General features: G+C 44.1%; 2 protein-coding genes across 2 annotated transcripts; one reads left to right on the top strand and one right to left on the bottom strand.

Moving 5' to 3' along the window:
- Nucleotides 1-12,667: 12,667 nt before the first annotated feature.
- Nucleotides 12,668-13,763, top strand: LOC125547002 (dirigent protein 16-like). Its single transcript, XM_048711061.2, has one exon. The coding sequence runs from the start codon at nucleotides 12,768-12,770 to the stop codon at nucleotides 13,587-13,589; it is 822 nt and encodes a 273-aa protein (XP_048567018.1). The 5' UTR covers nucleotides 12,668-12,767; the 3' UTR covers nucleotides 13,590-13,763.
- On the bottom strand, nucleotides 13,715-17,046 carry LOC125545227 (UDP-glucuronic acid decarboxylase 1). The gene is made up of 7 exons (XM_048709117.2): nucleotides 16,342-17,046; nucleotides 15,807-15,954; nucleotides 15,637-15,716; nucleotides 15,076-15,159; nucleotides 14,912-14,986; nucleotides 14,326-14,418; nucleotides 13,715-14,246 (listed from the first exon to the last, which is right to left on the bottom strand). Exons 1-7 carry the CDS (start codon nucleotides 17,029-17,031, stop codon nucleotides 14,058-14,060), a joined length of 1,359 nt encoding a protein of 452 aa, XP_048565074.2. The 5' UTR covers nucleotides 17,032-17,046; the 3' UTR covers nucleotides 13,715-14,057.
- Nucleotides 17,047-23,036: the final 5,990 nt, after the last annotated feature.

The following is a 23,036-nucleotide window of genomic DNA, read 5'->3' as shown; positions in this document are numbered from 1 at the left end:
TCTGTCACCTATTGCAATATTTTTGGTCCCACCGAGTTTGCTTGGCCAACTCTCTATTTCACTTATTACCCAAATCAGTCCCACCGAGTTTGAGTAATCGGTCAAACCGAGTTTTTGGATTTACCCTAACCCTAGCACATCGGTCCTACCGAGTTGATCCAGTCGGTCCCACCGAAAACCCTAACGGTCACTAGATTTGCTGAATCGGTCCGACCGAGTTTATCAATTCGGTCCCACCGAGATTGGCAAGTTGTGTGTAACGGTTAGATTTTGTGTGGAGGCTATACATACCCCTCCACCCACTCTTCATTCGTGGAGAGAGCCATCAGAACATACCTACACTTCTAATACACATTTTCTGAGAGAGAACCACCTACTCATGTGTTGAGGCCAAGATATTCCATTCCCACCATATGAATCTTGATCTCTAGCCTTCCCCAAGTTGCTTTCTACTCAAATATTCTTTCCACCAAATCCATATCCTGTGAGAGAGAGTTGAGTGTTGGGGAGACTATCATTTGAAGCACAAGAGCAAGTAGTTCATCATCAACACACCATTTGTTACTTCTTGGAGAGTGGTGTCTCCTAGATTGGCTAGGTGTCACTTGGGAGCCTCCGACAAGATTGTGGAGTTGAACCAAGGAGTTTGTAAGGGCAAGGAGATCGCCTACTTCGTGAAGATCTACCGCTAGTGAGGCAAGTCCTTCGTGGGCGATGGCCATGATGGGATAGACAAGGTTGCTTCTTCGTGGACCCTTCGTGGGTGGAGCCCTCCGTGGACTCGCTCAACCATTACCCTTCGTGGGTTGAAGTCTCCATCAACATGGATGTACGATAGCACCACCTATCGGAACCACGACAAAAACATCCGTGTCTCCAATTGCGTTTGAATTCTCCAAACCCTTCCCTTTACATTCTTGCAAGTTGCATGCTTTACTTTCCGCTGCTCATTTACTCTTTGCATGCTTTCTTGATATGTATTGTGTCTGTTAAACTTGTGCCAAAACTCCACTTCAACTTAAAGAAATTAAAAACTGCAAATTTGGTACTTAGTGTCTAATCACCCCCCCCCCTCTAAACACCTCTTCTCGATCCTTTCAATTGGTATCAGAGCATTGGTCTCCATTGCCTTGGTTTAAACACCTTTGGAGGAATATGGATGTGTCTACTTTGGGGAGTCTTAGACTTAGAGTGCCTATTCTTGATGGAGAATATTCTCATGAGTGGAAAAATGTAATGCTTGAGATCTTCAATGAATATCACTTGAACAAGTATATTGCTAGCCCTTGTGCACCTCATGTTGATCCTTTGCATCCTACCCTTGATGAGTCTATTGACATGATTCGCAATCTTAGAACTGTTAATCTTATCACTAGAGGCTTGCCTAGAAACTTGATTGGATGTTTGCCTACTCTTAAGTGTGCCTACACCATATGGAAATTTCTCGAGGAACTCTTTTCCAAATTATTCCTTGAAAGATCTAGATGAAATTCTCCATAAATCCATTGCCTTGATTAAGATGAATTCCAATGATCCCAAATTTGGTGACTGCTTATTTGAGCTTACTAATCTTACGAGTGCCAAAGGAGATGTTGGAATCATTAGCAATATCATTTCGAGAGCTATTAGAATTCATAAAGATAACTATAGAAATGATCATTTATCTAATGAATTACCCTCTCTAGGAATTGATCGATCACAAGATGATGTTGAACATGGATACTCTGATGAGGATGATGATGATAGTGACTATGATCTCGATGATGCGATGAGACACTTTGGTCTTATGGCAAATCTTCGCGGCTACATGGCTGGAGGAAAGGAATGGGTTCTTGATAGTGGATGTACTGATCATATGACCGGAGATAAAGATATGTTCCGTGAGCTTGCTGAAAACGACGGCCCTCGAAGATATGTCACCTTTGGTGATAACTCAAAGGGTAAGGTGGCTGGCCTTGGTAAGGTGGCCATCTCACATGATAGCTCCATAAAAATGCCATGCTCGTTGAATCTCTTAGCTACAACTTACTGAAGTAGACTTTCAGTATCTAGACTTGCTGATTTCGGTTTCAATGTCCTATTTACTGAAGTAGACTACCAAGTGTTTTGGAGAGATAATCATAAAATGATCTTTACTGGTATACGTAGAGGAGATCTTTACATTGTTGATTTCACTAAAAAGGCTCAACCTAGAACTTGCTTAATTGCTAAATCTTCTAAAGGCTGGTTGTGGCATAGAAGGCTAGGCCATGTGGGCATGCAAAACCTTGACAAACTCATTAAAGGAAATCATATCCTTGGCGTTAACGATGTCATATTTGACAAGGATAGACTTTGTAGTGCTTGTCATGCAGGGAAACAAGTTGGAGGAAGTCATCGTGCTAAGAACATCATGACCACAAGAAGACCACTCGAGCTACTTCACATGGATCTCTTTGGTCCAAATGCCTACAAGAGTCTCGGTGGTAACTCATTTGGTCTAGTCATAGTTGATGATTTTTCAAGATTTACGTGGGTGTTCTTTCTTGATGACAAATCGCAGGTCCAAAAGATCTTCAAAAACTTTGCTAGGAAGGCCCAAAATCAATTTGACGTGAAGATCAAGAAGGTTCGGAGCGACAATGGAACGGAGTTCAAGAACGCAAATGTGGACACCTTTCTTGACGAAGAAGGGATTACACATGAGTTCTCGGCTATGTACACACCTCAATAAAATGGAGTCGTTGAGAGGAAGAACCGACTCTTATCGAGATGGCAAGAACGATGCTTGATGAGTACAAGACGCCAAAACACTTTTGGGCGGAAGCGGTTGAGACAGCTTGTCATGCAACAAATCGCTTGTATCTTCACAAGCTACTCGGCAAGACGGCATACGAGCTCCTCACCGGTAACAAACCCCAAGTTGGATACTTTCGAGTATTCGGCTCAAAGTGCCACATTCTTGATAAGCATCATCGTTCTAAATTTGCTTCTAAGTCTCATGAAGGTTTCCTACTTGGTTATGGCTCAAACTCTCACACATACCGCGTCTACAACAATTTCACCCGAAAGGTTGAAGAAACGGTAGATGTGAAGTTTGATGAATCTAATGGCTCGCAAGTAGAGCAATTGCCAATTTACGTAGGAGACAAAGATCCCTCAGAAGCAATCCAAGACTTGTCTATTGGCAAAATTTGTCCAATGGAGATAAAGGAGAGTACCTTGTCCGTCCAAGTGGAAGCTTATACCTCACGACAAGGTGAACCAGAGTTGATACAGAAGCATCCACGAGTGGGACACACCAAGATGAAGAAAACGAGGAAGTGCACCAAGACGAACGTCAACAACCTCCTTCTCCACCACGACAAGAGAACGACAATGCTAACAATGAAGAAGGCCAAGAAGAAGAACAAGATGAAGAAGATGTTCAACCAAGACCCAAGCAAAAGCTTCCATGAGTTCGAGCAAGAATTGCTAAAGATCATCCTATGGAGCAAATCTACAATGATATCCAAACCGGGAGAATCACTTGCTCTAAAACTTGTTTGGCTAACTTTTGTGAACATTACTCATTCATCTCTAGAATTGAACCTATGAAGGTTGAAGAAGCATTGGAGGATCCGGACTGGATAAATGCTATGCATGAAGAGCTACACAACTTTGAGAGAAATCAAGTGTGGACATTGGTCAAGAAGCCCGACAACAACCACAACATCATCGGTACCAAATGGGTGTTTCTCAACAAGCAAGATGAAGATGTACAAGTGGTTCGCAACAAAGCACGTCTCGTCGCCCAAGGCTACACACAAGTCGAAGGTATGGACTATGGTGAGACATATGCTCCCGTTGCTAGACTTGAGTCCATTCGCATCTTACTTGCTTATGCTAATCACCATGATATCACTTTGTACCAAATGGACATTAAAAGTGCTTTTCTAAATGGTGAAATTGAGGAGGAAGTTTATGTTAAGCAACCTCCCGGCTTTGTCAATCCTAAGAAACCTAATCATGTCTACAAACTTCACAAAGCCCTTTATGGTCTTAAACAAGCTCCTAGAGCATGGTATAAATGCTTGACCAAGTTCCTTATTGAAAAAGGCTTTGAAATTGGAAAATTTGATTCTACTCTTTTTACTAAAAGGGTTAATGGAGAACTATTTGTATGCCAAATTTATGTCGATGATATTATATTTGGATCAACTAACCCTCATATTAGTGAAAAGTTTGGGAAGCTAATGTCGGAGAAGTTTGAGATGTCTAGGATGAGTGAACTAAAATTCTTTCTTGGTTTGCAAATCAAGCAAACTAAGGAAGGCACCTTTGTCTCTCAAACGAAGTACACCAAGGACTTATTCAAGAAGTTTAATATGCAAGGATGCAAAGGTATGACTACACCCATGCCTACTAGTGGACATCTTGATTTGACCAAAGATGGTGAACCGGTTGATCAAAAAGTTTACCGCTCTATGATTGGTTCATTATTATATCTATGTGCTTCACGTCCCGATATCATGCTAAGTGTGTGCATGTGTGCACGATATCAAGATGCTCCTAAGGAATGTCATCTTAAGGCCGTGAAGAGGATAGTGAGATACTTAATACATACACCAAATTTTGGCATTTGGTATCCAAAGGGGGCTTCCTTTGATCTTGTTGGCTACTCTGACTCGGACTATGCCGGTGACAAGGTTGATAGAAAGTCTACTTCGGGTACTTGTCAATTCCTTGGTAGATCTCTTGTGTCTTGGTCTTCCAAGAAACAAAACTCGGTATCCTTATCCACCGCCGAAGCGGAATACATTGCCGCTGGTTCATGTTGTGCTCAATTACTCTGGATGACCCAAACTCTTAAAGATTATGGGATATATGTGAAACATGTTCCATTACTTTGTGACAATGAAAGTGCTATCAGATTGCTCACAATCCCGTGCAACACTCTCGAACTAAGCATATTGAAGTTCGTCATCATTTCATTCGAGATCACGTTGCTAAGGGTGACATAAACCTTAAGCATGTTCGCACTGATAAGCAATTAGCGGATATATTCACTAAACCACTTGATGAGAAAGTGTTTTGCAGGTTAAGAGGTGAATTGAACATCATTGATGCTTCAAACTTGGAGTAGGAACTCCATTGGATACATGCAAGACTTGAGCTTATGACTAATCACTTGATATTTCTCCTATGATGGTAATCTTATGTCTTGAAAATTTGCATCTTGCATGTTATCTAACCCTTGTAGGTACTTGGATGAATCTAATTCTATGAGATTGCAACTCACTCACATCTTGAGCAATCTCTACATCACCAAGTCTCTACACAATGGTGGTTGATGACAAGGAAGCACGAAACCTTTCAAACATATCCTTTGACAAATTCTATGTTGAGTTTCATGATTGTCATGTTGGATACACAAGTGCTCTTCCTTGCGAAAACTAACCCATGTAGGTAGATGAACTCAAAATCCAAAGGGTGCTCCCAACTCTTGATGGGCTACATCAACCTTGAGCAACCCACACAAGTTCAACTACATGATCAAGATCAACACCGCCACCCAAGGTATGTTATTCCATCTTAGAGTAGCTTTACTCCAAGTCATGAGTCAAAGCAACTCGACAAGATGTGAATACATCATGATACTTAAACGAAAAATGGTAACCCCATTTTGAGCTTAAATGATGAGTACGACCTATGATCAAGTGATCTCACTTGACTCCTAAGTCAATGTACTCTAACATAGGTGACTCTGTCACCGCCCAACTCTAGATGAAGTTCTCTTGTGTTCTTTTCTGTGTTCTTGCATTTGTCTCATGCATATTTGTTTCCCCTTCCACAAAAAACTTCATCTATATCTTTTAGTTTCTTTTCTTTGCTTTTTGTTCTGCATTTTCTGCATCCAATTCATTGCAAATCTTTGTGAGATCTTATTTGTCCAGTGAGCTCAGGTGACAAGTGTTCTTCTCTGTGATGAACTCGGTTCCACCGGTTTCATGTCTCCGGTCTAGCCGAAGCTTTTCGGAGCAACCGAAGCATACAACTCGGTGACACCGATTTCACTACAGGAAAAACATTTTTCCATTTATTCCTGTTTTATTCTTGATCCAGCTCCACTCAATGAATCTTGTCCTCTGCAAGCATCACATTTACCTTAATGCTTTGTACTGTGATTCAAGGACCGAACACATTCACAACAAATTCCAGAAGACCCTTCTTGGAAATAGATGTCAAAGGGGGAGAGAGAGAGAGATCACATCAAATCTTAATCATATCTCTAGGGGGAGAGATCTCTAGGGGGGAGGGAATACTCTAGAAAAGAGTAATCTCCAAGGATCCCAGATGCTTGATGTTCAAGAGGAGAGATGCCACATGTCTTCTTGGGGGAAAGACATGTTCATATGTGCTCATTTGCATTAGCTCTGTTCATTTGTTTCTTTGAGCTCTATGTTTCTGTTCCCTATCTTCTCCCAGTATCCCATGCTAGATTCAGGGGGAGCAAGACTTCCAAGGGAAAAAATTAATTAAATTCATTGCATATCTTTCTCTTTGGGGACATGTCAATATCTATCGTGGTACTCTGTACTCACTCTACATGTCATCCCAGTCTTGGTACTCTTGTGGTTTCTTTTGTTTGCTCTAGCTAGTGGGTGCATTTGTGTTATCTAACCTTGTTTACGCAGGCTCATTCCATCCTAGCCAACTCAAGACCACAAGGTAAGTATATGCATCATAGTCATGTGTATGAGAAATTCTTGCTGATGTACATACTGTTTGCAAGAAGGACTCATGGGCATGAAGGTACATTTCTCATATTTTCATCATTTTCTTTGATGCATATAGCCAAGATACGTGTAACACTTTGCTACTCTGTCATGGTTATGCTCTCACATGCTTCTATATTCCATATTCACATGATTGCATACATGTAGGGGGAGCCTATGCTTGTTACATGTCTTTCCAAAGCTTTACTTGCTATTCTCTATATCTTTATCTAAAGCTTTGATGTATGTTGCCATCAATTACCAAAAAGGGGGAGATTGAAAGCACAAGTGCTCCCTAGGTGGTTTTGGTAATTAATGACAACATATCTCTTGTTGGACTAACACTTTTACCTAGTATGTTTCAGATAAGTTCAACAATGAAGTGGCATGGACTAGAGGATGTGGAACCCCTTCAAAATGCTAAGGACAAAGGATTGGCTCAAGCTCCAAGCTCAAGACTCTACATTTACTATTTTAGTGATCCAAGATCACATTGAGTCTATAGGAAAGCCAATACTATTAAGAAGGGATGAGGTGTTGCTTAATGGCTTGCTTGCTCAAAGTGCTTAGTGATATGCTCCAAAGCCCTCAACCACCTTCTCACTTGCAAATATGTCCCACACCAAATATCCAACTCGGCCCCACCGATTCTTTCTATCCGGAGCCACCGAGTTCAGTTGACATAGCCACTGACAGAAACCCTAATCAGTTCGGTCTCACCGATGGGATCTCGGTCTCACCGAGATGGGCTTGCAAACTCTCTGTCACCTATTGCAATATTTTGGTCCCACCGAGATATGCAATCGGCCCCACCGAGTTTGCTTTGGCCAACTCTCTGTTTCACTTATTACCCAAATCGGTCCCACCGAGTTTGAGTAATCGGTCAAACCAAGTTTTTGGATTTACCCTAACCCTAGCACATTGGTCCTACCGAGTTGATCCAGTCTGTCCCACCGAAAACCCTAACGGTCACTAGATTTGCTGAATCGGTCCGACCGAGTTTATCAATTCGGTCCCACCAAGATTGGCAAGTTGTGTGTAACGGTTAGATTTTGTGTGGAGGCTATATATATCCCTCCACCCACTCTTCATTCGTGGAGAGAGCCATCAGAACATACCTACACTTCCAATACACATTTTCTAAGAGAGAACCACCTATTCATGTGTTGAGGCCAAGATATTCCATTCCCACCATATGAATCTTGATCTCTAGACTTCCCCAAATTGCTTTCCACTCAAATCTTCTTTCCACCAAATCCATATCCTGTGAGAGAGAGTTGAGTGTTGGGGAGACTATCATTTGAAGCACAAGAGCAAGGAGTTCATCATCAACACACCATTTGTTACTTCTTGGAGAGTGGTGTCTCCTATATTGGCTAGGTGTCACTTGGGAGCCTCCGACAAGATTGTGGAGTTGAACCAAGGAGTTTGTAAGGGCAAGGAGATCGCCTACTTCGTGAAGATCTACTGCTAGTGAGGCAAGTCCTTCGTGGGCGATGGCCATGATGGGATAGACAAGGTTGCTTCTTCGTGGACCCTTCGTGGGTGGAGCTCTCCGTGGACTCGCGCAACCGTTACCCTTTGTGGGTTGAAGTCTCCATCAACGTGGATGTACGATAGCACCACCTATCGGAACCATGACAAAAACATCCGTGTCTCCAATTGCGTTTGAATTCTCCAAACCCTTCCCTTTACATTCTTGCAAGTTGCATGCTTTACTTTCCGCTACTCATTTACTCTTTGCATGCTTGCTTGATATGTATTGTGTCTGTTAAACGTGTGCCAAAACTCCACTTCAACTTAAAGAAATTAAAAACTGCAAATTTGGTACTTAGTGTCTAATCACCCCCCTCTAGACACCTCTTCTCGATCCTTTCAGGGGCACCACATGTTCTTTCAATAAGAGACCCCTGAAGCTTTGTGGGAGGACCAGAAGACCCGCAAGGCGATGACAAGGCAACCCGGCGCGCCCTGGGGGTTGGCCATGTGTTGTTGCCTTGTGGGGCCCTCATAACTCCTTTTCGTGTGATTCCAACGCTGAATTTTTTATAAATAGAGAAACCCCAGAAATAAACCTAGAACTTCGACTCCGCGACTGCAAGCTTTTGTTCTGAAGAGATCCCATATGGAGGCCTTTTCCAGCACCCTACCGGAGGGGGAAATCATCACCGGAGGACATCTTCATCATCCCGTGGTCTCCATGACGAGGAGGGAGTTGTTCATCCTCGGGGCTGAGGGTATGTACCAGTAGCTATGTGTTTGATCTCTGTCTCTCTCTCGTGTTCTTGATTCAGCATGATCTTGATGTACCACGAGCTTTGTTAATATAGTTGGATCATATGGTGTTCTTCCCTCTCTATCTTGTTGTGATGAATTGAGTCTTTCCCTTTGAGGTGTCATTACTATCAGATTGAATATTTTGGATTTGGGAACACTTGACGTATGTATTGCATGTGGATACCCGTGGTGACAATGGGGTATCCTATTGAGTCACTTGATGTATGTTTTGATAATAAACTTACGGATTCCCCAGGTGACAATGGGGTGATCTAGGCACATATGTTGATACACGTTTTTGTCCCACTTTCTCTAATAGAAACATTGGGGTACTCTTGGAAGTTCTTTGTGTTGGATTGAATATTATGAATCTAAAATTATTTGATGCATGTCGGATAATTAACTCACGGATACTTGTGACGACATTAGAGTATCTAGGTGACATTAGAGTTGATTGATGTGCATCATATGGTGTTATTTTAGTATGAACTCTTGGGTTGTTTGTGACACTTATAGGGATGGCTCAATAGATTGATCGAAAATGATAACTTTGAGGTGGTTTGCTACCTACAATAATTTCATCTTCTGTTCTCTGGTATTGATAAGAACTTTCGAGTGATTCTTTATCGCATGTTGAGGGATGGTTATATGATTCAATTATGTTAGCACTGTTGAGAGATTACACTAGTGAAAGTATGAATCCTAGACCTTGTTTTCAAGCATTGCGATACCGTTTGTGCTCACTTTTGTCACTTGCTATCTTGCTGTTTTTATTTCTTTGGATTACAAAAACCTATATCTACTATCCATACTACACTTGTATCATCATCTCTTTGCCGAACTAGTGCACCTATACAAGTTACCATTGTATTGGGTGTGTTGGGGACACAAGATATTTCTTGTATTTGATTGCAGGGTTGCCTGAGAGAGACAATCTTCATCCTACACCTCCCACGGATTGATAAACCTTTGGTCATCCACTTGAGGGAAATTTTCTGTTGTCCTACAAAACTCTGCGCTTGGAGGCCCAACAGAGTCTACAAGAAGAAAGTTGCATAGTAGACATCAAGTCTCAAAACCTGAACAAGTAGATGGAGAAGAACTTGCCCCCGGTGAAGAAGAGGAGCAACCCTATGAGGAGCAACCACAACAAGAAGCCTACACCACCTACACAAACCTCTACAGTCTCCCGGGCTCCAATGACATGAGTAACCTCACCGAGTCCCTTCAGGACACGTCGGCCTACATGAACACCGGCTTCTATAACTGGAGCTAAGGATGGGCTCCTGACCAACCGCCACAATGATTTCACCAATTTGGGCTTGCAAAAGCTTAAGCTTGGGGGAGGTCACTACCACGTCTACATCAAGATGTGGTGGTATTTGAATAAATTGTAATGAGGTTGTACTTCAGCTCGCTAAGCTCGGAAACACTCATGTTGGTTTGTTCCAACACTTTTGCTTTTTATTTGCTTTTGTTTTTCTTTTTATTTTCTTTCGTTTTTATTTTTGCCATGATGGTAAAGGACGAATAAGTGGTGCTGATGGAGGTGACGACGCGGCGGCGGCGACGCGCATGACCGCGCCCGACAATGGCGGATTCTTCACTCGCTTCCTTCATGACCTTCATTCAAGGTTGCAATGGATGGAGATGAGGCTTGGCCCCAGTGTCAAAACCGGCAGACCTCGGGTAGGGGGCCCGAGCTATGAGATCGGATCGATGGGTAACAAGAGACAGAGGACACCAAGCTTTTACCTAGGTTTGGGCCCTCTTTAAGGTGGTAAAACCCTACATCCTGCTCTTGCTTATATTATGGGTGTATCGAGGTACATAGTTGATCTACCCCGAGATCATGAGTTATGGTCTAAATCCTAGGAGTATGATGATGATGATGAAAGAATGATCTCTACGGACTAAACCCTCCGTCTTATATAGGCACCAGGGGTATCTAGGGTTACACATGGTCGGCTGCCATCTAGGGATTACATGCCGAATCTAACATATATACTTGAAGTGCACTCCAAGTCTTCGGTCGAGGCAGATTAAAGGCCTCTGAAGTCTCTCCTCCTCGATGGACTGGCGGTTCGGCCCATGTACTAGTCCGGGTAGGCTGGGACCCCCTAATCCAGGACACCGTCACTTGCCCCCCCTCCCCCCCCCCCCCCAATGCCTCTTGATGTTACGTGGATGAAGGCTCCAATGCGGGAGAAATCAATATGACGATGATGATGATTATTGTCGGTGGCTAACGTTGGACATGTATAAATAGCAGGCCTCCATTGGTCTCCTCCATGGATACAACTTCTTTATTTTCATCCAAGAGCTCTACATGAGACTAAACATCGCCCAATACCTTCCTTGATGTGCCAGAATGTTGTAGGAACAAATGGGGCAAAATCGGTGAAGAATCACGGAAGTTAAGGCTATTCCCGTTGCCCATGACGGCTCAAGTGAATGTCGGTACTGTCATGCATGGTCATACCACGCACTGTCTTTCGCTCTTGAGGCTGAGCATGGAGTTTAGTAATTCGGTCACCATTCCTCGTACAAACTTTGATTTGGGCATTTTGGGCTCGTTGGATATGTATCGAGAAGCCCAATAACCTCCTAATATTGGATCTTCAATTTGGTGCTTGTAATTCCTCCGTATTGATCCCAACCTTGGTCCTTTTATCGTGCTTAGTCCATGGGAGTTCCAAATCATCTACAAACACAACAAATACAGAAAACTAAGAAAAAATAGACTGTGCAATGCTCACAATAAAATGAGTGCAAACTGAAAATCATGCATAACGGACATGAAAGTGGCTCGATGGAACATGATATAATGAGTTTCTATGCAGCAAATGAGCTCTAAAATGGGTCAAAAATTACACCATCATTGATGCATTTCAAGGCACTGAGGAAGAGAGCTCGGCTTTTTGGCAAAGTGTGCAGGGTAGGTTTCATGAGCAAAAAGCACTACGACCCCGCCCCTACAAGATGAAGTCATCCATGACCGCAATCCGAAGTCACTAGGCCATCAATGGTACACCATTTAATTGGAGGTCAACAAGTATGCTGACACATATAAACAAGTGCAAAAGCGTGGCTAGGTGAAGGTGCGGACCTGATTACGGCTACCATGTATAAACGCTTTGCATAAAAGGAGGGTGAAAAGGAGGCTAAAAATTGAGTTATTTGGCACGGTCAGCCAGAATGGGGGCTTATGGTATCGATGGATCATGGATGTGAAAAACTTGTACATCCCATGCATTTTGGTTTAATTGCATTTGTTTACAACTATTTAAATGTATGGTTGAATTACTATTGATCTCGATAAATTTGTCGAAGGAAGGATGTTGGACAAGAGGCGAACATTTGGTGACTCCGGTTGGACGCCCTCCGCTCGGTCAGTTGTCTGTGAACACGTCAGATGTATCCGTGGATATTTGATGATGTTCGATAGGTGACCTGCGTTGGAGTTGCCCTTATAGATTTTGGGGGAAGGGCAAGAAGTAGCTTAACTCCTCAAACTGATTTTTTAGTGAGTTATAAGCCTTGTTGGAGTGGACAGAAATGCTCTAATCCTACAGTACTTTTCAATCGCCAATACGCTCTTGAGCTCACATGACCAACAACCTGATTTCATCTTAACCTGAGGAATGATCCAGGAAATTCTAATTCTTCCACGAAGGAATCACTATCTGATACTACATCCAAGGTCACAGATCGTCAAAGTGGGGGACAGCGTCTGGTCATGAATTAGCATCCATGGTCTTTGTGAACCAAATGGGGCTGCTGGTTCGTTGCAGAGCCAAATGGAGCTGCTGGTTCGTTGCAGAGCCAAATGGAGCTGCTGGTTCGTTGCAGAGCCAAATGGAGCAGTTTGCCTTTGTGAACCAACTCCACACTGCGCTACATAAGCAAATCACACAGGAAACGCCCGTAACCTCACGACTGAGCAAGATGCAACCACAAGATCGTGCCCACATCCTCACCGGAGCCTGCATTGCTCTCACGCTCCTACTAAGCACTGTAAACACGGCGTCCAGCCGCCGTCCGGCAGGCCACAGCCCCCCGCCCCCTCCCCACGGCTCCGGCCAGACCATAACGCTCTACACCAATGGAGCTGCACCACCAAACGCCGGCGGCACCCCTTCCTCGAAACACCCGGCCTTCACCAGCCAAGGCCCGATCGGCCACCCCGGCAGCTGGCTACGCACCTTGACGCGGCCTGGGGCGCTCCGCCCCGGCACGGTGACCGTCATCGACGAGCAGTTCCATGGAAAGAGAGAGTTTGGGCTGCCCTTGGCTGGGAAGCTGCAGGGCGTTCTTGTCACCAGCTTGGATGATAACAGCAACCATATAGTTGCAGTGAAGGCCCTGTTCACCGGCGATGGCGCGGAAGACAGCATCAGGTTCTTCGGAATCCATCACAACGGTCAGGAGGAGTCCCATGTCGCGGTGGTCGGAGGGACGGGGAGGTATGACAGCGCCACCGGTTTCGCTGTTATTAGAGCAGCAGATGTACCTGAAACAAGGGGAAATGACAGCTTCAGCAGGACTCTCAGTTTCAGTGTGCGCCTCAAGTGAAGGCTGTGAAGGCTGTGAAGTCTCACATACCATTCTGCAAATCAACTTCTCCGCAAGAAGCTTCAGAGTTTTCGACAAGTGAAACTTGTAGATTGACAGTTCAACACACACCGAAGGAACAAGACTTAACTGAACAGGATATATATGCAATCTCATCCCATTACATTTCACTCATATCAAGTATTCATTTTACAGTTAGGAGTTAACTGGAAGTCCAAAACTGAACCCAATAGCTCCTGAAATACAATCTCTTCACCTATCTTTCACTGCACTTCTATAGTTCCACATGTGGACAAAAAACCATTGGTTACTTCTGTCCAGTCTCACCAAGACGAAAACAAATTTAAATGATTCTACAAGGTCGTTATACAAACACAGAATTGTACTGAACGGATCCAGTTGGTGAAGCACGTTTGCCTATATTCGCAGCATTCAGAACCAAATAGATTCATCTCACTGTTGCCTTGATTACTCATCCAAGATCCTTTTGCGGAAATCTGTCACCATCAAGGGAAGGCCTTCCTTCAGAGATACCTTTGGCTCCCAACCTAGCAGTTGCTTGGCCTTGGTAATATCGGGCTTTCTCATATGGGGATCATCGGCTGTGTTGGGCTTGAATTCAATTGTCGACATTGGGTCAATTGTTTCCTTCACAACCTGGAAAAAGGCAGGATATTCATTTACTACGAACCATTTTAGATTAAAAAAAAGTATCTAAAAACACTCTTGTACAGACCTCTGCAAGTTCCAACATGGTGAACTCTCCTGGGTTTCCCAGATTGAAAGGGCCAATATGTTCACTCTCCATCAGAGCCATCAATCCAGCAACCTAAAAGACATGGATGGAAATATCATGACAAACTTAAGACTTGATAAGAGAAATCAAAAGGTCTGTGTAGCCATTGATCTGCATTCATCTAATAAAGATAAGCAAGCAGGTGATATGATGAAAAAACATTTGATATTTGTATGCAAAGGGGAAAAGTAGATGCAACAGACAAAAATACTGAAGCTATTTTTTTACCTGCGAACAAACCTATCAACAGCTAATTTCCTTGGCCTCAGTTTATGTTAGTTATTTGAAAGTGTTTCTGTGAAGGTGTGGGACTGAATACTATTGGTCAAACAAAAAGCACAAGAAGTTTCTACGGACAAAACATTTTGTTTCATCCAAGTTCATCGAGTATACAGCTAAACTACAAAAGAAAATGTTACTCTGAGAAATTATAACATGGAACAACAGAGAAAAAGAATTGCAACTAAGAGTATATATGAACACATGAGACAATCAATGCACAACAAGAATATTGCACAGTGCTTACCAGATCAGAAACATACTGAAAACTTCGAGTTTGTTTTCCATCACCATATACTGTCATTGGATGTTTGCGCAGTGCCTGCAAGGATACCCATGAGACATATAGGTCAGGGCTTCAGCGAATGGTGCAGCTAAAAACTAGTAATACATGATATGTGGCTAACAGACCTGTGCAACAAAATTGCTAACCACGCGGCCATCATCCAGGCACATACGAGGGCCATATGTATTGAAAATACGAGCAATTCGTACCTGCATTTATGCCAGTTAGCAAAAGTTTGTAGAGATTTAGCTACAATTAAGACAGTGTGGTCACATGCATTGTGCCAAGACACTAAAACATAGAGCATGTTAATGTAAACAGCATTTTAATTATTTATTGTCTCATGAATAATTATAGGATTCGAACAAAATTTAATGAATGAGTTGCACAGACCTAGATATTTTCACTTCTAAATAACTGAAATGGGACACATCAATTATGGTAACTAAAGATGATTGGATAATGCTTTCACTAGTTCACACTTTGCCAGCTAAGTGAATGCAAAGGAAAATCTTACAGGTCTAAGAGCATACAAAATACTACCTGTGATCCATTATAAGTGTCGCAGTTTTGAACTAACCCTGGTTCAAAACTGCAACACTTATTTTGGATCGAGGGATTAGTATTTTCCTAATTATAACATAAACCCGGTCAAAGAGACGGAGTAGATATAACTAGATAATTACCGCAACACCACCACCACGATGGTAGTCCATAGTCAAAGTCTCTGCTGTTCTTTTGCCCTCGTCATAACAACTCCTAACACCTGAAAAAGGCAAGGGTTTAATCCTCTGGAAGTAATATTAGGCGCTGAGCAGTGAGCACAATGAAGTGGTATAAACTAATAATGCAGTACCTATAGGATTAACATGCCCCCAATAAGTCTCCTTCTGCGGATGCTCAAGTGGGTCACCATAAACTTCACTTGTGCTAGTCAACAAGAACCTTGCACCGATTCGCTTTGCCAGACCCAACATATTCAAGGTTCCCATGACATTTGTCTTGTGCTAATTGTTAAGAGGACAAATTATACTGTATATCACTGAAGCACAATAAGAGAACTCTCACAACTGATCGTCTAAGGCAGTCAAATCTGAGAAAACAGATAGTTGCATCATAATAGACAATTATCTGTTCGAGATCGCCCTATTGCAAATGTAGGTTTTCTATGCAAAAAGTGGTAAATTAATGAAACAGAGCGCTCCTAAATCCAAGCAAAACAGCCAAACAACCACCGCGTGCGCTTGATCCGGGCCACAACCATCACTATTGTGCCCGATCTGCATCAAGCATACCTCCCACCAACCGCACAAAAAGAAGATCGAAATCGAGTCGCTTTCAATGTAAGCAAATCAAACAGTATGTATAGATCCAGGCGTCGAGAAGGATATGATCGTCTTGATGGGGTTGTACTTGTAGTGCACGGGCGATGCGGGGCACGCGAGGTGGTAGATCCGGTCGACCTCGAGAAGGATGGGCTCGACGACGTCGTGGCGGAGCAGCTCGAACCTGGGGTTCCGCAGGTGGTGCGCGACGTTCTCCTTCCTCCCGGTGAAGAAGTTGTCCACCACGATCACGCTGTCCCCCTGCTCCAGCAGCCTGTCGACGAGGTGGCTGCCCACGAAGCCCGCCCCGCCGGTGACGACGACGCGGCGAGGCGGCGGGCGGAAGCCCGTGGGGACGCCGCGGGGGTCGGACGAGTGGCCGACGAAGGAGAAGATGGGGCTGCGCTCGGTGGGGTTGGAGGCCGACAGGGAGAAGAGGTAGGGGCGGAGGAGGAAGAAGGAGGTGGCGATGAGCGCGCCGAGGAGGACGAAGAGGAGCCGCTGCTCGCGGAGGAGGTAGCCGACCCAGGTGCGCGGCCCGGGGCGCGCGGGCTTGGAGATCTTGGACGCCGGCGCGTGCGCCGGCGACGGGGCGTGGGTGGGGGACTTGTGGAGCTGCTTCATGGCGGGAGAGCGGCGGGGAGGAGGCGGCGTTTGGTGCGGTGGGTTGCTGGTGGGGGGAGGCCAAGAAAACGAGCTCAAGTGTGCGAGGAGGGGCTCTCCATTTGTTGCGAATTGGTCCTCCAATATTTCCATTTTTCTGTTGAAAACTGGGAATAACTTTGTTTTGCACCCCTGAAACTTTATGAAAGGTTGTGTGTGATACACTCGACGACAAAACCACGGGTTACTCCACAAACATATAAAAGCATCCGTGTGGTCTAGATGTTGAGCAGACACTAAAGATGAGAGAAATTGTTTAGCATCAATGCTAAAAGATGTGAGTGTACATGTTAAAAGCAAAAAATCGGATGCATGTGCTAAGCTTATCAATCAATGTTAAGCTAAATCAAATAACGTGTAGTCTGTTTATGTGCATCAAGTTTCCATTCAATAATAAAAATGAAAGTCCTTGGCGTCTATATATAGTGCCCAGTGATATATGATTATAAAAAGAGTTCGGGGAGGCAATAAAGAGAGTTGATGTGTACGTAGTAGTGTTTGATAAGGGGGGGGGGGGGGGGGGGGTTAAACGAGGGAGTTTGTATTGGAAGTTTGGATATTTAGTTTAAATTTGCATTCGGTACCAAACTCTCCAAACATATCTCCATCTAGATAAGTTTTAAAGTGCTTTGGATGTTACTTTAATGTGCTCTTGGGGACTAGTTTCTAATGATTTGGTTTTACCTGGCATGGTCTATGTGGTACCAATAAAATATATGTCACAATGGTGTCGACATCCATTTCATTAGCCTCATTTTTATTGCGCTTTCTGTTAGTCGTCATCTTTCCTCTCATTTAATAGCCATCGATAACATTGCTCCCAACTACCTTAGAGTGTAGTCTAGCCTCATTTTGCTCTTTTAGGTGTTTAATGAATGATGATGATGTTAAGTGGACCGACTGTGAGAGATATATGCAAAACGAACATAATCAAAGAAATCCTTACATTTCTTACTTAAATAGACCAATTGCACCAAACATAAGAGTATGAGCCATCGCGTGTGAATATCCAAGTCTAAGCCCGAGCTCGTCTGATCTTGGTGAACAGTAAAAAAATACTAGAAAACTAAAAATAATTTGGGAAAATGGATGGAAGATGTTCGAGTGTGTGATGTTTGTGTCAAATTTTGTGGTGTTTGGACATCTGAGTAGCTATTAGCAAAAAAATGATCCAAACAGTAAACTTTCTCATAGACCTCGAATTTGTTTTTTAGAGCTACTCAAATGTCCAAACGCCACCAAATTTGGCACGAATATCACGCACTCGAACATCTTCCATGCTAAAAAATCAGAATTTTTTTAAAAAAATCTAGTATTTTTTATTTTACTGTTCGCTCGAGGGAATAGATGAGCTCTGGAGCCATTTTATCCGCGTCCCAACCACGTGCACCTTTTTTGATAGGCGACTTGGGTTCATTAGCTTACTTTCCTTTAGACTAGGTAACATTGAGAAGAATGAAATGCAATGATCATCCTCCTCTCATCCCAGATGAAGGAGGCCTCACCATGTCCACCTTTTGTCTTCACTATATTGCCCATTAAACCATAGTTGGAGCCATCATAGGAGAATATGGCGCGTTGATAGACTTACATTTGGACAAAATCAACAAATATGTAAGACTGACCACATATGTGTATCGATTTGACAGGCTAAACATGTAAAATGTGGCTGCACCATTGAAACTAACCTACAAATCGTATTATGTGGTTTGATGCTCCAAAAACACGTTAAAGGTTTTCTTGTTTCCATGTGATTAAGTCAATGCTGAGAACGAGATAAACTACCATAAACAAATAAGTATATGCATGTCAAACATTAGTTTGGTCACTACGAAATAATTGCTAGAGTAGATTTTTGTGAAGCGCGATACTGGCTGTATGCAATGAGGAAGTTTGTATCGGGAGTTAGGATATTTAGTTCAAATTTGCATTCGGTGCCAAACTCTCCAAACGTAACTCCATGAGATAAATTTTGAAGTGCTTTGGATGTTACCTTAATGTGGTCTGGGAGACTAGTTTCTAATGATTTGGTTTTAGCTGGCATGGTCTATGAGGTACCAATAAAATATACGTCACAGTGGTGTCAATATCCATTTCATTAGCCTCCTTTTTATTGTGCTTTTTGTTAGTCTCCATCTTTCCTCTCATTTAAATTTTTTTAGAGAAAAGGCGTCGGCCGAGCCCGAGAAGAGCTAGAACCTAGTCCGATTTTAAATTAACAATGCCATCAACTGGCCAGGATTACATGGAAGCAACATACACAAAGGGAGAAAGCGGAAAAAGGGATACAAGGTGCAAAGAAGAACATCTCTAAGGCAACAATGTAACGCCCCAAGACCGGAGCTTCAGATGCCTTCCAGGGTTTCCGGGTTTTCGTTGTGTGTTTTGTCTAGTTCATTGCATTCATCATTGCATCATGTGCATTGCATCATGTCATCATGCAACCCGTTTTAAAACTCAACTAAATAAATTGCATGGATCTTTGATCCATTTAAACTGAGGGAATTCACATGGTGATTCTCTTTATAACATATCATCCTAATATTTAGGGAGCTATATTAAAATATTCCATTAACTTGGAATCACCCATAACACAATTGCACTACACTTCAACTCTTCCCTTACCCGACTCATCCTCCTACCCTTCCGTTTCGACCTTTTAAGTTAAATTGCAATTGAGTTGCAATTTTACTTTCTCCATTAATGTTCATCTTGTGCCCATAAATCATATCTATTATGTAGGGCCATCCTATAAAATTTAAGCCCATTTGATTTCAGTTTGGTTAGGTTATAAATTCATACAAGTTTGAATTAAATTCGAACATGTTTAAATTTATAGTCTGTAAAAATTTCCAAACTAATTTGTTTAAATCGGGCATATTTCATGGTTTCCAGAAATATGTACCTCCATCCCTACTTCAACCCCAAACCCTCTATACTTTTCTCTTTATTTCTGTTTACGCATTAAATATAAAGGGAATAAGAGAGAGAAGCCCAGCCTCTTGGGCCTAGTTCTGCCACGCCGGCCCATTTGCGCTGAGGACTCTGAGGCCCATCTGTAGCCCAGTCGCGCCCCCGTGGTAACCCTAGCCCATCCCTTCGTTCCCGTGCCCGCCGCATACTCCCGCATCGCTCCTCTTTCTCTCCCTCGATCTCTTTCCCTGGAGCGCCGCCGAGCTTTCGGTCCTCTCCCTCTCGCATCCGCGTGCACCCAGCGCCAGACCACGCAATCCACCCTCGCCGGAGAAGTGGACCACGCTGGAGCCCAATTGGCCTCCTCGCCGTCGTTGCGCCCTTTCCATCAACAGCAGCGCGCCGGATCCCTTCCCTTTGCTCGATCCCACGCTCGAGCAGGCGTTCAGGAAACCTCCCGCGCACTCGGTTCCTCTTGCCGTCCGTTGCTCCGGCTCCCTCCGGCCGTGCACCTCCCTTCCCGATGTCCTCCTCGAGCTACCTCGTCGCCCGAGGCAGTGCCTCCCCGCGTCCGGTCGCCGCAAGATGTCCATGACCAACGCCGCGATTTCCTCCTCTGCTCGCGAGCCTTGCTTCGCTGCTGCGCCTCCCTGACCTTGCTGCCTCCACGGGGCACCAGTAGCACATCCACCTCGCCGTCCGATGCTGCTCCACCCTGTCGCCTCTGCCAGCCCCACGCTGCTGCTTGCGTCCGCCAAGTTCGATTACCTTTTGCTGCCCCGATCAAGATCACCAAGTACCGAGATGACCCGCGAAGCCCCCTGGACGCCATGTACCACAACCGCTACATTCTGTTTCATCTCTGTCGAGACCAAGAGGACGCCAAGTACCAGGATGACGACGACCCGTCAAGTTCATCTACGTGTGTGTACCACTACGCCGGAGTCCTCGGATCCGTCAAGTTCCACTATGAGATGTACAACTACCGTCGACCTCGAAGACCTCGGATTCACCAAGTTCCCACGACGACAAGTGTGACCCTTCGGATGCGCCGAGTTCGTCTACACAAAAACGCTTCATGTCGGCAAGACCCGCAAGTCGGACCCCGAACGATCGACGTCTCGTGGATCATGTACAACTACCGTCACCCCGAAGACGTTGGAGTCATCAAGTACCTCTCTGAAATGAACGTGAACGACTACCGTCGCAAGAACGGGACTGGAAAGTCCGAAGACCCCAAGTACCACGACACCGATGACATGAACGTATACGGAAACTCATGCAACGATAAACATGTACCTCTACCGTCGCTGAGATCGCGAGAACCACTACCGCCGTCGCGAGAACGTCTACTTCCTCTAATTTGCACCGAACGAGAACTATCCCGCTTGCACGCTTCGAAGGTATAACCTCGAGACGATGTCCGTGAACGAATGCTTGCGATGTATGAGTTGCACCCTATGTTTGCACCGTGTCCGAGTTGTCACTTGCTCGGTCCTCCTCTTCTACCGCTAACTCGTGGGGACCTGGTTACCAGGATCACCCCACCATCTTTTGCACGCATCCGCACACTTCTCCTTTGCATCGGTATCTCAATCGAGTTACCAGAACCGTTATCGTTGCCGTGGCACTCCCTTTCTTTCCACCACGGTGACAAATGCTTCATAATGCTCTTATCAACATTTTCATTAAAATTGCATAATGTTGAACATGTCATCCGCATCATGTTAACAACTTCAAGTTGGTTTAATTGTTGTTTGCATTAAATTGCTAAATGCATATGGGGATCTACCGGATTTGTTGTTGGTTATATCCGGCCCCATTTAAATTGTTTAGATGGCATAGTTTTGTTATGCTTCACCTCTTGCCATGTTAACCAACCTTTAATATTGTTGAGTACCTAACCAGGAGTGAACTAAATAATTAATGTGGTGTTTCGTCAATATGCAACGGAGTTGCATATTGAGCTCCACTTAATTTGTAGAATTGCTTGTGCACTTTTCCATGCCATGCATATTTAAACCGGACATGCATCATACTTGTTTGCGCATCGTGCCATGCTTATGTGGTGGTTGTTTACTATGTTGTTTGCTTCTTTCCGGTGTTGCTTCTTCGGGTTGGTTTCGATAACGTCGGGTTGTGAGGATTCGTTCGACTACGTCCGTTTGTCTTCTTCATGGACTCGTTCTTCTTCCTTGCGGGATTTCAGGCAAGATGACCATACCCTCGAAATCACTTCTATCTTTGCTTGCTAGTTGCTCGCTCTTTTGCTATGCCTATGCTGCGATACCTACCACTTGCTTATCATGCCTCCCATATTGTTCAACCAAGCCTCTAACCCACCATGTCCTAGCAAACCGTTGTTTGGCTATGTTACCGCTTTGCTCAGCCCCTCTTATAGCGTTGTTAGTTGCAGGTGAAGATTGAAGTTTGTTCCTTGTTGGAACATGGAGATGTTGTTCCTTGTTGGAACATGTTTACTTGTTGGGATATCACAATATATCTTATTTAATTAATGCATCTATATACTGGTAAAGGGTGGAGGGCTCGGTCTTATGCCTGGTGTTTTGTTCCACTCTTGCCGCCCTAGTTTCCGTCATATCGGTGTTATGTTCCCGGATTTTGCGTTCCTTACGCGGTTGGGCTATTATGGGAACCCCTTAACAGTTCGCCTTAAGTTAAACTCCTCCAGCAATGCCCAACATTGGTTTTACCATTCGTCACCTAGCCTCTTTTTCCCTTGGGTTTCGCGGACTCAAGGGTCATCATTATTTTAACCCCCCTGGGCCAGTGCTCCTCTGAGTGTTGGTCCAACTTGTCAGCTACCGGTGGCCACCAGGGGCAACTCTGGGCTGGCCTACCGGAAGTTTGGACGATCCGGTGTGCCCTGAGAAAGAGATATGTGCAGCTCCTATCGGGATTTGTCGGCACATTCGGGCGGTGTTGCTGGTTTAGTTTTACCCTGTCGAAATGTCTTGTAGAACCGGGATACCGAGTCTGATCGGAATGTCTCGGGAGGTCTATTAATTCATTAACCGTGAGATCTTGTGATGGCCTAAGTTGGGACACCCCTGCAGGGATTTGAACTTTCGAAAGCCGTGCCCGTGGTTATGGGCAGATGGGAATTTGTTAATATCCGGTTGTAGAAAACCTAAAGTTGATCTTAATTAAAATGCATCAACCGC

This window comes from Triticum urartu, chromosome 3A, assembly GCF_056163025.1.
Source record: "Triticum urartu cultivar PI428250 chromosome 3A, HENAU_Tu73, whole genome shotgun sequence".
NCBI lineage: Eukaryota > Viridiplantae > Streptophyta > Magnoliopsida > Poales > Poaceae > Triticum > Triticum urartu.
Note: the sequence above shows the minus strand (reverse complement) of the source record. Positions and strands in the feature narration are given on the sequence as shown.

What these genes read in the sequence shown, in the direction of transcription:
- LOC125547002 (XM_048711061.2), top strand. Translation starts at nt 12,768, where the DNA reads ATGGTCTTTGTGAACCAAATGGGGCTGCTGGTTCGTTGCAGAGCCAAA.
- LOC125545227 (XM_048709117.2), bottom strand. Translation starts at nt 17,031, where the DNA reads ATGGAAATATTGGAGGACCAATTCGCAACAAATGGAGAGCCCCTCCTC. An exon ending in ACAACCCCATCAAGACGATC is followed by an intron (nt 15,955 to 16,341) that starts ATATCCTTCTCG and finishes AACAATTAGCAC; the next exon opens with AAGACAAATGTCATGGGAAC. An exon ending in GGGGCATGTTAATCCTATAG is followed by an intron (nt 15,717 to 15,806) that starts GTACTGCATTAT and finishes TGCCTTTTTCAG; the next exon opens with GTGTTAGGAGTTGTTATGAC.